Raw genomic sequence first — 13,483 nt, 5'->3', positions numbered from 1 at the left:
TGTTCAAATAAGGTACCTGTAATTTTTACTTTTCATTGTTAACACCTGACAGCTTTTTTACACTTATAACTTTAAAGTCTGTTTCAAAACTCTTTTCAAAATGGCCGCACTAGTGCACTGGAGTTTGAGATCTGTCCTAAATGCATGTGTGTATTCAGGTATTTCATTATAGGTTAATGGTGTTTTAATGTTTTTTAAATATACATGTTTGCACAGCTATGGCCAAAAGTTTTACATCACTCTATAGAATTAACTAATTTTGCTTCAAGTCGAATGAAACCTGCTGAACAACATTACGATAACATAGTATTTAAAGTGCTATTGTTGTGGCTTCAGGTAGTCTTTTGAAATAAAATTAATTTTAAAAATGTAAAAAAAGTGCTCTGACATCATGGATTGTTATTGTAGTGTTACCTGTTTGACATTGGGGAAGTTTCCATGTGGGTTCTAATTTTACTTGAGACATTTTGCTTGTTAACAATTTTTGTTAACAAGCATTTTGTGTTCAAAGCAAAGCAAACAATTGTATTTAACCTCACAAATACTGACTAATTTATTTACCGTTGAATGGCGCAGGACTGCTGGAGGTAGCTGCTAAGTTTGTTGTTTCAGACGGCTCATCAAGTTTTCTGCCGTGTAGACCAAAACAAATACCATTTTTTATATATTGTTTCCCTTCAAATGGTCAGTGGAATGATCAGTCATGCAGTAATTGTTGGTCAGTATTGCCACATGTGAAAACTTTAACAATAAAGCAAAAACTAAAATGGTAAAAAGAAAACTAAAAATAAACTGGTTAATAGACTAGCAAGCACTGGCAAAATCAGCTTTTTTTATAAGGTGCCGGACTAACTTATTTTAACATATTGTTGATGGACTTACAGTGTGTCTTAATAGTAGTACTGTATCTACACATATCGACAGTAACAATCCAAAGCAAATTTTTACCATTTTGTCTGGCATACTTGGCTGTTACTTAACTCCTTAAAAAAAAAAAAAACACAAAATTGCTTAACCTAAAAAGGAACAGTTCATGTACCCCAGCATGCGCAGTTTACACTGCCTCGGAGTTTATTCATAAATTTCTGATTTCCCAAATCCATTGATGGAAACGTCTGGTCTGCTTTTCATTTTTTCAAGCAAAAAGGCTTCATCACTCACTGCCATTCTCATATTCACTTTGACACCGGCATTTCCCTTATCCATCGCACGGGCTTGTGCTGCCTGCATACCACCAGTTTGTCAGAGGGCGGGATCGCACACTGTATGCCACATGCTGATTGGTCGAAGTATTATTGGCGATCTAATCCAAACCATCAGTAAAGCTAAAATAAATTCAACCCCAAAATATCACATTATACAGCATATGAAAGAAAATATTAAAACCTGACATCAAGGCGTATGGTTTTGTTAATTCCTGCAACAGATGCCGATTCCAAGACAATGCCTGACATACACCATTCCTGCTCATTGAAGGCAACACAACTAAAAACATTTTTTTTTTTTTAGCAATTGTTGGTACACTAAGGATTATAAAACTGTAAGCGAAAGAAAAGGCGCATTTTATATGTATTTATATTTAAATTCTCCCAATGCCTAATTTACATTTTCTATACAAAAAACATGCCTTGCTCAGTCTTACATTGTTGACACAATTCATTAAGCTATCCTTTAGATGACACATACAACTAATTGTTTTAGTTATACACAGTTGTCCTCTCAACCACATTTCGTCTGTGTTATTGATTTGCACCCCATGTGTCATCTCGAGAGCCGCCATTACGAAAGCAGTTTCAGCCTCCTAATGTCCAACATGGCCGCCCCGTATTAAAAGAATCACTGAGCGCTGTGAGTGGGTGCACATTTTACAGGAAATATACTGCATTGCCTTGCTGCAGATTCTGATGGCTGCCATTTTACCAAGCTTACGGTAAGAAACTGAAAACCAATACGTATGTGTTTTCTCAAAGTGCACAACAATGTTTGCAACTGTTTGTTACCAGCACAATTTATGACGCGCATTTTCGGTTTGGTAGTAGTAGTTTGCTATACCGGGATGCAGTTTCGTAAGCAAAGCAGTGTTTACTTTTCAGTGCAAAATAACGTTGTTCGGTATAAACGTATATTTAGTTTCAACCAGGATTGCAGAGTTTAAAAATTAGCAAACAGCAGCACAGTTTTCAACAGATACCATAAAGAAAACAATTTGTGATGTATCCCATGTTTCCTCGCTAGTACTACAGGAGTAGATGCAGATACTGCTGTTTTGTGCGCGGTATACTGTATATTCTTATTAAATACAGCACAGATAAAACGACCGCATATAATTTGTTTTATTCTGAGCATTATTGCAACAACAAAGTGAACTGCCAAATTACCGTATATCGATGCTTTGTAAGTTGTACTGTAGGCTAGAGTCGTTCATCTTGTCAATAATTTAAACACATTGTTCCCAAACAATAAAATAAACTTCATATTTAATACCTTGAATATATGTGCATGGCAGGTAAAGTTTACATTTCTCGCAATTGTTTTGTGTAGTTCCAGTTATTTTGATGCGAAGCTAGTCTCATCGTCATGTTTAATTTATATTAAAACAATATGGTTAACTAGTTAGTGTGTGTTGTTTACTGCATTTTTTTTATTGTGTTCTTCAGATCATGCCAAAAAGGACGTTATTGTTTGCATTCATCTACTGTGGGAACACAAGATTCTATCCATCTGAAACCTGCTTGTCAATAAAGCCTCTGCCAGCTAAATAGCTTGTGGTTATAAACGACATCTTCATGCTCTATTCAGCTTGAGAAAAAAAAAAACGTAAACTGTTTAATCAGTTGTGTGTGTGTGTGGTGTTGTTTTTTTTTTTTTTTTTTTTTTTTTTTTTTGCTACCAAAAGGGAAGGAATATGAACAACACTGTCGTTGAGCTAATATCAGAGATTTCCCCTGAAGCCTTACTGAATGAGCTGCACAAGATGAGGCTCTTGGGACATCTCTGTGATGTGACCATACAGGTGGAGCACCAAGGTGTCATTGAAGAGTTTGAGGCACACCGGCCAGTACTGGCAGCAGCCAGCAAGTACTTCAAAGAACTGTTTCTTGGTGAGAAAGCTGAGAATGGGCCTGTGGCCAGAGTTTGCTTGCAGGACATGCAGGCTGCAGATTTTGCCTCCTTTTTGGAGTTTGTTTATACTGCTAGAGTGGAGGTTGAAGAAGACAGAGTTCAAAAGATACTAGCAGTGGCTAAAGCACTGGGGTGTTGTGACCTGGTGGAAACTTGTAGCCAAGTGGAGAATATTGTTGGTAGGCCATATCATATGCAAGTCAAAGCAGAAGCCAACTTACAGCCTGCATGCTCAGAACTGTTAATACATTTGGATGGGAGCTGCAAGGGTGGTATGAAAACAAGTCTGCAGAGTGGAAAACCGGCAGACAAAGCAGAAAAGAAAAAGGAAGCAAGCAAAGCTGTGCAAGCAAAGAGCAGAAGATCCAGCACAAGATTAGCCAGGCGCAAGGTATTTGTAGACATTCCAAAGAAGAACTACACCAGGAAGCTAAAGGAAGAGCAAAGAGCTGCAGAAGAAACTTCACATGTGGGGAGCTTTGGAGTAGGACAGTCCACTCCTGATGCAGAAATGGAAGAGGAAGAAGGGGAGGAAGTTACAAGAATTCGGGCAGAAAGTGCCCAGGAAAAAGACATCCTTGATAATGATAACCAGGATGTTGTTGAGGAAGGTTGCAATGACCATAAATCTGAGATGGAGGAGGACCACCCAAAGGATTTGGAAGAAAGTGACAAGGGCAAAAGTGAGGTGTTCAGATGCGATACCTGCCAGCGTGATTTTCAATACGAAAAGAGCTACTTGAAGCACATCCAGTTAAGTCATGGCATCATCCCAGTAATTATCTATCGCTGTGACACCTGCAACCAGACCTTCGCCAATCGCTGCAACTTAAGAAGCCACCAGAGACACGTCCACAGCAACGAACGCAACTTTCCTTGCGAGATCTGCACCAAGATGTTCAAGAGAAAAAAAGATGTGAAGAGGCATGTGCTCCAGGTGCATGAGGGGGGTGGGGAGAGACACATGTGTCCACAGTGTGGAAAAAGCTTGAGCTCTAAAACTGCCCTCAAGCTCCATGAGAGAACTCACACTGGAGATAAGCCATATGAATGCCCAGAGTGTGAGACCAAGTTCTCCCAGCCCTCTGCGCTAAAGACACATAGAAGGTAAGGTGATGTAGACTGGGTCACTATAAATGAGATGTGGAGGATGGATGGGTTATTCTTTGCATTTTATAAAGCATAGAGCACTGTATTGAATTGGTGATTCTAACAAAGATTGATTGCTTCATTCTTTTCTGTTTGTCCCACAGAATTCATACAGGGGAGAAACCATTTATCTGTGACGAATGTGGTGCAAAGTTCACACAAAACCATATGCTAATATACCACAAGAGATGTCATACAGGTAAGTTACTCATAAAGGTGCTGTTTTATCTTTTTATTTTTTTTTATATTTTTCCAGAAATTACTAATTATTACAACTATAAACCATTTATACACATGTGATTTTGTGTTAACACTAATTATTTTGTCAGGCTGTACCATGATGTATATTCTTGCTGCTTAATTGATTAATAAATTAATAGAAGTACAGTAGATGCTTAGACTGTTTTACATGGAGAAAGTGTGTGAGTTTTTACCAAAGTGCAGCATTAATAAGGTATAATTGTGGCGAACAGTTTGGTTCTGCTTGTTGGATGTGGAACAGTAAAAGGTTTTGGAATTCCTCATCAAGCAGACTGAACCGTTCATTTAAACAAGGGGAACTTGTTCCAGAAAATAAGGTTTTGACAGATCGGATTGTCTAGGTCTGTTCGCTGTCAAGAAGTTGCTTTAAAGACTGGTGCAGTAAACAAATAACACTTTTTTTTTTTTTTTAGGGGAGAAACCTTTTATGTGTGAGATCTGCGGGAAGAGTTTTGCCTCCAAGGAATACTTAAAACATCATAGCCGAATCCACACGGGATCAAAACCGTTTAAATGTGATGTCTGTGCCAGAACATTTGCACAGAGAAACTCGCTTCACCAGCACCTGAAAGTGCATACAGGTAGGTCTGCCAACATTAAGTGTGAAATGAAACTGACATGTGAAATGTCAATATTAAGAAAAGAACCTGGACCCCAATTGTATATTATAAATAGGGCTTCTGTTTTTCAGTGTTTTATTAATTTAACTTTTCAGTGTTTATGTTGATCTCATGTATCTTTCTGTTTTTCAGGTCTTTCGCTTTATATAGTGTATGATAATATTGTGTACGGTTACTTCCCAATTTTTTTTTTCCAGGTACAAGATGTATATTAAATTGACAGTACTTGCACCTAGTACCTTCTTTCATTTGCTGTCTTCCATAACAAAATTCTTATGGTCACAAATGTTCGTATGAGGTTTGTTGTGTGTCTAGGCATTTTTTAAAATGTTACCACAATTTGTAATTCTGTTTTAAATTCCACACGCGTGTAATCCTCCCTGTCTAACTGTAATATAGCTTTAAATCCAATATCCTCCATATCTAATTACCATTTTGTTTTCAAGCATGTACAGTCTCCAGTAGAAATGTAGGAATTTGCTGCCACTCAGTAGTTGGGGTGGGTTTAAAGTATTCAGAATGAATCAATGCCAGATAAGTCAGGAAGGATGGACATTGCATCTAACGCTGGGAAAGGGGTGGAGTCAACGTGAATTGAGTAACTGTTTCCAGTGTTTATTGGATATACTCTGATTTAAATTTTATTTGTATCAGAGGTGTTTATTGGCTAAAAACGAAAACCATTAGACCTAATTTTATAGAGTAGCAATATGACATTGTAAAGTGTAAATTATTGCCTAATAATGATGTATTACTGTATTAGCCACTTCTTGGTCTGGTTTGCTTGCTATTTAAATGTAAACCAGACACGTTGTTGAGCTGTTCTTCATAGTATTAACTCTGAACTGTCTTTTGTAATGTAGGTGAGAGGCCATACTGCTGTGACCAGTGTGGGAAGCAGTTCACTCAGCTAAACGCCTTGCAGCGACATCACCGCATTCACACTGGGGAGAAGCCCTACATGTGCAGGTTGTGTGGTCGAAAGTTCACTGATAAATCCACAGTTAGAAGGCATACTATGGTAAGCAACGGTATAATTAAAAAATAAAAATTAAAAATTAAAAAGTGGTGCAATCTGCAACCTGATTTCTTCTTCGATTTATCGTCTAGACATTTCTCAACGATAATCTGTGCATTGATGTTTTGTCTTTCAAATTAAAGAACAGGTTTTTTGTGTTTTTTAAAAACAGAAGATCAAATAATTAAACACTGTTGTGCACAAGTTAAACAAAAACGCACAACTTATATTCAAATTAAAAAACTTCCGATTTATATAAAAAAAGAAACGCCAAGGACTTGAGTTAACCGAAAATTTGCATGCATCCTCATCAGATGTCCGTTTAAAATTGTAATAATAATAATAATAAAAAAAAAACTATATTTTAACTAGTCATTTCTGTCTGAACTGTTAAAATTTTATGTCCAAAGCAAAACATTTTAATGAATCTCACAAATCCTGACTTAACTACCGCACTAAATTCAGCTTCATTCTATATAATATTGCCAATCCAAACAACATGCTTTAAAACAAAAGGTAATCAGTAGATTTAATATTGGCATTCTTTTGCAATGATTATGCATAACATAAAACATATATGCTATGTTCTTGTTACCTTTTAGTGCAATATATATGGCCTCACCAGTGAAGCAACTAAACTCATTTTACATGGGGTTTATCCAATGCAAATGTAGAGGCTTTTTTTTTTATGTTTGCTTTACTCCTAGTAAGGACAATTGTAGGACATCACTGTGTAGTACTATTTAAGCCTACACTCCATTTTTAGTTTTTTTACACATGTGTGAAGTAAACAGTTCTATGTTTGGGTATTTCGTGTTTCTCGTGTTAATTTTTTAACACTAACATTTAAGGCACATGTATTTCAGTGCCATATTTGTACAACTACAGTATATATCATTCCATATAAATACACTTAAACGGGGGCTTTTAACAAGCCTTTCTCTTTACTACTTTAAACCGTGTTCTAAGTTTTTAAGCAGTGTAGAAGTACATTTCTAAAACTGCATTCTTGAAAAAATACGTAATTTGATTTTGCTGAGCTCCCCGAATTAAGTTTACTGAAAACAAAAATTCATGAAAAAAGAATAATCATATAAATTCTGATCATACCTTTTAGATCTTCTTAATTCATATCAGAAAGTCGCCGTGATTAAATATTCTGTGCTTTGTTTCTAATCTCCACTCATTCCCAGCACACGCTATCACTGTTTGCAAGCAACGTCAATGAATTCACCTGACAAATTCAGTGTAAAACTAGCCACTAAAGTCTCAAATTGAAAATTGCGTCAAACTGACTGATATGACAGAAGGACTGATTGATTGATAGCAAGAAGAAAAAACGACAGAATAACTTAATACCACTTCATTTACCAAAATGAAAATAATTTATTGTGGATGTGGGAAAAATACATTAACAATTGCTGTGCAGCTTCACCTAGAAATCAGTCTGTGTGAACTTCATTTTTTTTTATTCCATTATGAACCTACACAAAGGGGAAATACATAAATATAATGTTTTTGTGGAAGAGAAGATAAATTATATGAAATCAAATTAACTGAAGCACAATCTCGTAAATGCATCAGTGTATTACAGACCTAATACAAGTGCAAATGCAATGAAAGTGAAACAATGTTTCTGTTTTGCAAAACAAATAATAAAAATAATACAAAATGTACTATTTGAGAGACATTATATATATATATATATATATATATATATATATATATATATATATATATACACACACACACACACACACACACACAGAGTTCTGGCAATGTCTATATCAGATTGACTTAAATTCGGGTAAAATCTGCCAAAGTGGATGCTATAAATGCTGGATGCTGGTAAAACGACTGCAAAAAAAACAACAGATTTATTTACGAAGCAAAAATAGTGACATTGAATGTGGAAATGACCAAACAGAAATGGATGATGAAAAAGAGCAACCAGATATAGACAAAGAAGAGCAACTCGTAGAAAGTGAATTGGAAGAAACACAAGAGGGGCCAGTGCGTTAAAAAAAAAAATAGGGGTGGGGGAGGATGGAAATGGCTTTTGTATAGCAAGGAATTGGGTAGTATGGTATACAAGCTGTGCCAGAAACACACAAAAAGATCACCAAGGATCAGGGGGTAAATGGAGCAGTGTAGCCTGTGTACGAATTAGGGTGGATTATTCAATTTCTTATTCAACTTATTTGTCTTACTATGTAATTAAGGTAAGGCAATTACATTTTTCCATTAAAAGTGCTCCCAGCTATAATGTTCTGCCACTTAGCTGTACAGATTTCTTTGGGGGAACCCTGAACATGACATTGACCCCAAGTCTGGTAAATGCTGTTTGGATTCTTCCTTTCAGTATTCTTATTACATTTGTGTGTGTTTTTAATATGCATTAGAAAACCATTCAGCACCTTTTAGCCAATCAGCTTCCAGTTCTAGAAGGCTTCTCTCAGATGATAGATGCTCGCTGGAACGTCACCGCATCAACTGTGAATCAAATTCAAAATCAATCTGCGCAAGTGCTGACTTTTTCATTTTAGCTTGCCATAATGAAAGCTCAAAGACACAATTGGTCCAAATTAATTTTATTATCCATAAGAAACAACCAGTCAATACTTGGCACAGACGAAAGCAACGAGTCCTGTACCAGCAACTGCCAAATTAGTATCATTCAACAACAACAAACCAAGACAAGGACACTACAGTAATATTGCGCCATTCAGAATCTGGCACTGTCTAGATAAACTATAAGCAACTATGACAAATATGTATTTTTTGTTTAATTTATATATGTGATCCTTTATGAACATTTTTGGGTCTATTTTCCTAAAACATTTGTCAGCAGAAGGGTACCCAATGAATCATGACATGTTCAAGATAAATTTAGATTTCCAAAGGTCCAGATAAGCTGCATGCCTGCCGTTTTTTACGCATAAAAAAATCCAAACTACGCACTAAATTTAAATTGATTGCCTAAAAATATGCATAGCAATTTTGCTGCACAGCTCGTCTACCTCCCCTCCCTCTATCTCTCAGAATACAATGTCTTCAGTTACTAGGACACAGTATATAAGAAACAACCTGACAAACATTGTCCATTCTCTAGCTAGCCCTGTTGTCTTTGTAGCCAGTCACAGTAAGAATAAGAAATTCCAGCTACAAATCCAACTGGCACCATTGTTAGAGGCAACCACTAAAAAAAAAAAAAAAGTGCCTGTAATATTTTTAAAAAACTGTTTAGTAACTTATTAATGCCTTTCCTTACTTTGTTTAGCTATATGGCTTTATATTGAAGTTTTAACATGTTCACTGGGTTTAAGAATTTAATGTTAAAATATAAGAAACCTAATTAATTTGCAAAGTCAGTGTGATACCAAAAGAAAGGAGAGTATTGTAAAGCTTGGGTTCTTCTGATTATTACTATGGGAAGGACTTCCTTTACCTGATATGAATATAAACACTTGTTTAACTTGCATTTTTGTTTATTTAACAGATTCATGATAAAGAAACACATTGGAAAAACTTCCTGGTCGTTCTTGATAGCAATTCCAAAAAAGATCCCAAAAGAAGGATGAAACAAGGTGACCAAACAGAGTTTTCAAAACTACAGGAAGAGTCGTCGTCTTGTTCTGAAACGATTGCAGATCAAACTGACGCAGCCCCAGAAGAAACTAGAATAGAGCCTGAACACGTGCCTTCTGCCACTGACTGGAACTCAGCTGGTCCAGCAGCCATCACGTTGGTTAATCAGGGAGCCTCTATAGCCACTGCATTGAGTGGCTTTACTGTGATTCACACAGATGCAGCTCAGCATCACCTACAAGCTATGGTAAACATAGAGCACATTGGTGAAACTAATACTCAAATAGTATCGCTGGACAATCAAGTCGGCATTACTGTTCCGGTCTGCATACCTGTCTTGAGTCAAATTAACAATATTTTGACCCAGTCATCTGCAACCGTGCAAGATCCAAGCAGTGCAGCTGTCCCCACGCCATCGGAGGAGCCCCAGCTAACTGTGATGCATAATGTCAGTGTTCAAGCTGTGGAAGGTACGGCTAATAATGTAAACTGTATTGTGCCACCAGAAATGTAAAACAAGGACTATGCATGACTAACTCTTTGTTGCATTTCATTTTGAAAGCTATGAATGGTATGAGCAGGAAGACTCGTGTAGCACCTATTTCAGCTGATTTATTATTCAATGCAAATATTCTAAATTGCTGAGTAAAACCAGTTGATACAGATTTCCTTTCTGCCTTAAATTTGCACTAGCAGTATTGGAAATCACAGTGGAATGGTGCTGTTTCTAGAGTTAACATAACAGAAAGCTCTTGTTTTGGGTTTGCAGTCATACACATGTTAATCCTCTGATTTTAAGCAGTTGGCTCAGCGTGGCTTTTAAGTCTGCATACAAATAAAATCATGAACATATGGACCTGGGTTAAGAGAGGCAGGTCAGAAAATAAATATATGCCAGACCAACTTGCGTATTAAGAGTTAGTATTGTACTTTTCAGATCAGAAATATATATTGCCCAGATTTTTAAAAGAAACTAAAGTTGCATGTTTGTGTGTTTCAAAGTCCTGGTTTGTTGTATTTTGTAACTTAATTTGGTTAGATTGTTACATTAAAAAAAGCAGAATGGCAAAGACGAGTTTATTAGCAAACACTGCAGAATTCTGAAGCCTTGACCAGTATTCCAAGAGGGGATAAATCTTGTCAATACCAAACTTTGGTGTGTTAAAGTATTTCAATATATTATGATCAACAGTAATTGTTTTAGATCCCAGTTTAAGTGGACTTTTCATATTGCAAATATGTATCATGGGATACATAGCTTTTGTCGTTATATTATTCATCAAATAGTATTAATTATAATCAGTGTTTTCATTTGCTTTCAAAATACATTTCTTTAAAACCAATGAAATCATTGATTATTTGTTCAGTTTATCAATGACTTCTTAATTTTACATACATCCATTCTCATTAAGACCGATTTGGATAAAACCAATTTCCTGATACTACGAATGTTCTAAATGGTACCGGACAAATTGAACAGTATTTATTTTCAATTACTTCTTACAATACAAAATCACTTGACACTGATTTCCTATTTGAATTATTGTGGAGCAGCGTCTGAAGGTGTAATCCCATTTACAAAAATAAAGCAACATTAATCAACATTTTTCTTAAATATCCTTAGCCCAATCCACTATGCTGCATTATATTTCGGTAGAGCAATTATTATTCAAAATAACTAATACTCCTGGAATGGAACCCTTGCAGTTTTCAAAAACCCATGAGCTGGTTGAATGCAGGTGTGTGCAACAGTACATGTTCCAGCAACTCAGTTGAAAGTTTTTAAATCAGGACTTTGTGCTGGTGTATAGAAAGTATTTATTAATTCTCCAATGGTATTTTCACATCAGTTGTTTTTTTGAAGTCCTTTTACCAAATTCTTTGTGCTGTGTTTTTTTTTTTTTATTTTGTTATATTTCAGCAAAACTATATTGTCTACTTTTTATGGCAGCACTTGTCACTCATTTTTTAGAAATAGTTTAATAAATGCCCATTAGTCATTGTTAGCAACAGAATTATTCTGGAGGAAGGACTGAATTGCTGCCAATTCAGTTACTCCAAAATTTGCTGTGAATTTCTGGGCCCTAGTAATTGAGAATGCTTTTTAGCATAGCTATTGTCACATATAGCCTCTTCAGATGCACTATGACAGTTATACCATTCTCTTCCACATGCTTTAATATCATGTTATTATGAACCTTAAATATACTGACATGACTGCTGAGTGTTGCATGTGACCAAATGTATATGTACACCTGTATGTCCTGTTCTCTTTTCAGACTCATTAAAATAAAATGTTCTGTTTACAGCCATTTTAAAATTGCAGATGTACTCATGTCAACCAAAGAGCAACATACTTAGTGTTCAGATAAGCTTATCTGACTTCAAAACACTCATTTCAATTATTTTAAAATATTTTTAATATTTCATTGTATATATGCAGTCTTTAATAGGGGACTTTTCAGTCAGTGCAAAGTCAACACCACCATTATTTTTGGATTTTTTTTTTTTTTTTTTTTATTGCTGTACAGTTTAACACAAATTGACACTGCTAGAGCTAGTAGAGAAAGACAATTTCATTACATTTAGAAGAGACTCCATGATGAGCTACAAGGAACAACAAACGATTAAGCAGGTCGATTGTCTGTTCTTTCATTTGAAACAGCTTCAATATGGTCCACAGCACTTTATGTTTTATGACATAACATGCTACACACTCAATACTAAATGATACACACTAGATTGCATTTTGTAACAGGTACACAAATTCACAATACACTGATACAATAAATATGTTGTACGTTGAGGTTATTTTCAATACGCTGACGACACCAAAAGGATTTGAATGCATTCTCTTTCACAACTGCAAAAATACTTCATAAGTTGACAGAATCAAAATCACAAGGAGCTTAAGCAAATTAACTGTAATCCATTATTAAAAGTAACATCTGCAAATCAAGGAACACACTGAATAAAGTCTAAATGACTGTCATGCCAGATTTTAATTTCTCTTACCATTGGCAGTCATTTTTAGTCTTAAAATAAGGTGGCAACACAGATGAAACAGGTTTTGATGAACAGACAGTGTTTACAAGCTTGCTTGAAAAGTGAATTGTGTGGGGAGCAGAGACATTTAAAATTGAATAACCCAGGGCTACACTAGTGTTGCTGTAGGATTAAGGGCTTCCTCTGATATGCATATTCTGACAACAACTTTCTCTGTTATACAAAGAGAATGAATATAACAAATCAAATGGATCTGGCACCATCCCAAGCATATCTAATTTTGGATTGACAATTTTCTTACTTGCATGGTAACATTCTTGTGTTATGAACAGTCTTTGTGCTTCTGAATGCAATAGCATTTAAATATGTTGAGTGAAGCTGTATATATTTAAAACAGACTAGTATTACTTTCAAAGGCCAGCTGAATCCAAGTAGAGCAAAAACGATATTTTTAAGTGGTCTGGTGATGTTTAGATGTCATATTTAGTGTTTTTAAAACTTTGCCCTTTCATAAAGTTATTTTATATTATCTTTTTTGCTTTACGACACAAAACTATAAATGTGACATATTTTGTGCCACACTATCATCAGCAACTCAAATTACTATGGCCTGAACAATTGTGCCCCCTACTTCCATCCTAGAATAACTAGACAAATGAAGACCATTTTAGCACCAAAGCATGGCTGCTTTTGATGGAAACACACAGTAAGCAAAATC

At 35.7% G+C, this 13,483-nt stretch overlaps 1 protein-coding gene across 2 annotated transcripts; it reads left to right on the top strand.

The window, feature by feature from the left end:
* Nucleotides 1-800: 800 nt before the first annotated feature.
* LOC121315941 (GDNF-inducible zinc finger protein 1-like) lies at nucleotides 801-13,418 on the top strand. 2 transcript variants are annotated; one of them, XM_041250563.1, is made up of 6 exons: nucleotides 801-1,930; nucleotides 2,658-4,230; nucleotides 4,377-4,471; nucleotides 4,947-5,114; nucleotides 6,017-6,174; nucleotides 9,671-13,418. In XM_041250563.1, the coding sequence occupies exons 2-6, from the start codon at nucleotides 2,906-2,908 to the stop codon at nucleotides 10,271-10,273; spliced, it is 2,349 nt and encodes a 782-aa protein (XP_041106497.1). In that variant the 5' UTR covers nucleotides 801-1,930; nucleotides 2,658-2,905; the 3' UTR covers nucleotides 10,274-13,418. The 2 variants fall into 2 exon arrangements, with proteins under 2 accessions (XP_041106497.1, XP_041106496.1); XM_041250562.1 differs by having other exon boundaries at nucleotides 801-2,506.
* Nucleotides 13,419-13,483: the final 65 nt, after the last annotated feature.

The sequence above is a fragment of the Polyodon spathula genome, chromosome 5 (genome assembly GCF_017654505.1).
Source record: "Polyodon spathula isolate WHYD16114869_AA chromosome 5, ASM1765450v1, whole genome shotgun sequence".
In the NCBI taxonomy this organism is placed as follows: domain Eukaryota; kingdom Metazoa; phylum Chordata; class Actinopteri; order Acipenseriformes; family Polyodontidae; genus Polyodon; species Polyodon spathula.
Note: the sequence above shows the minus strand (reverse complement) of the source record. Positions and strands in the feature narration are given on the sequence as shown.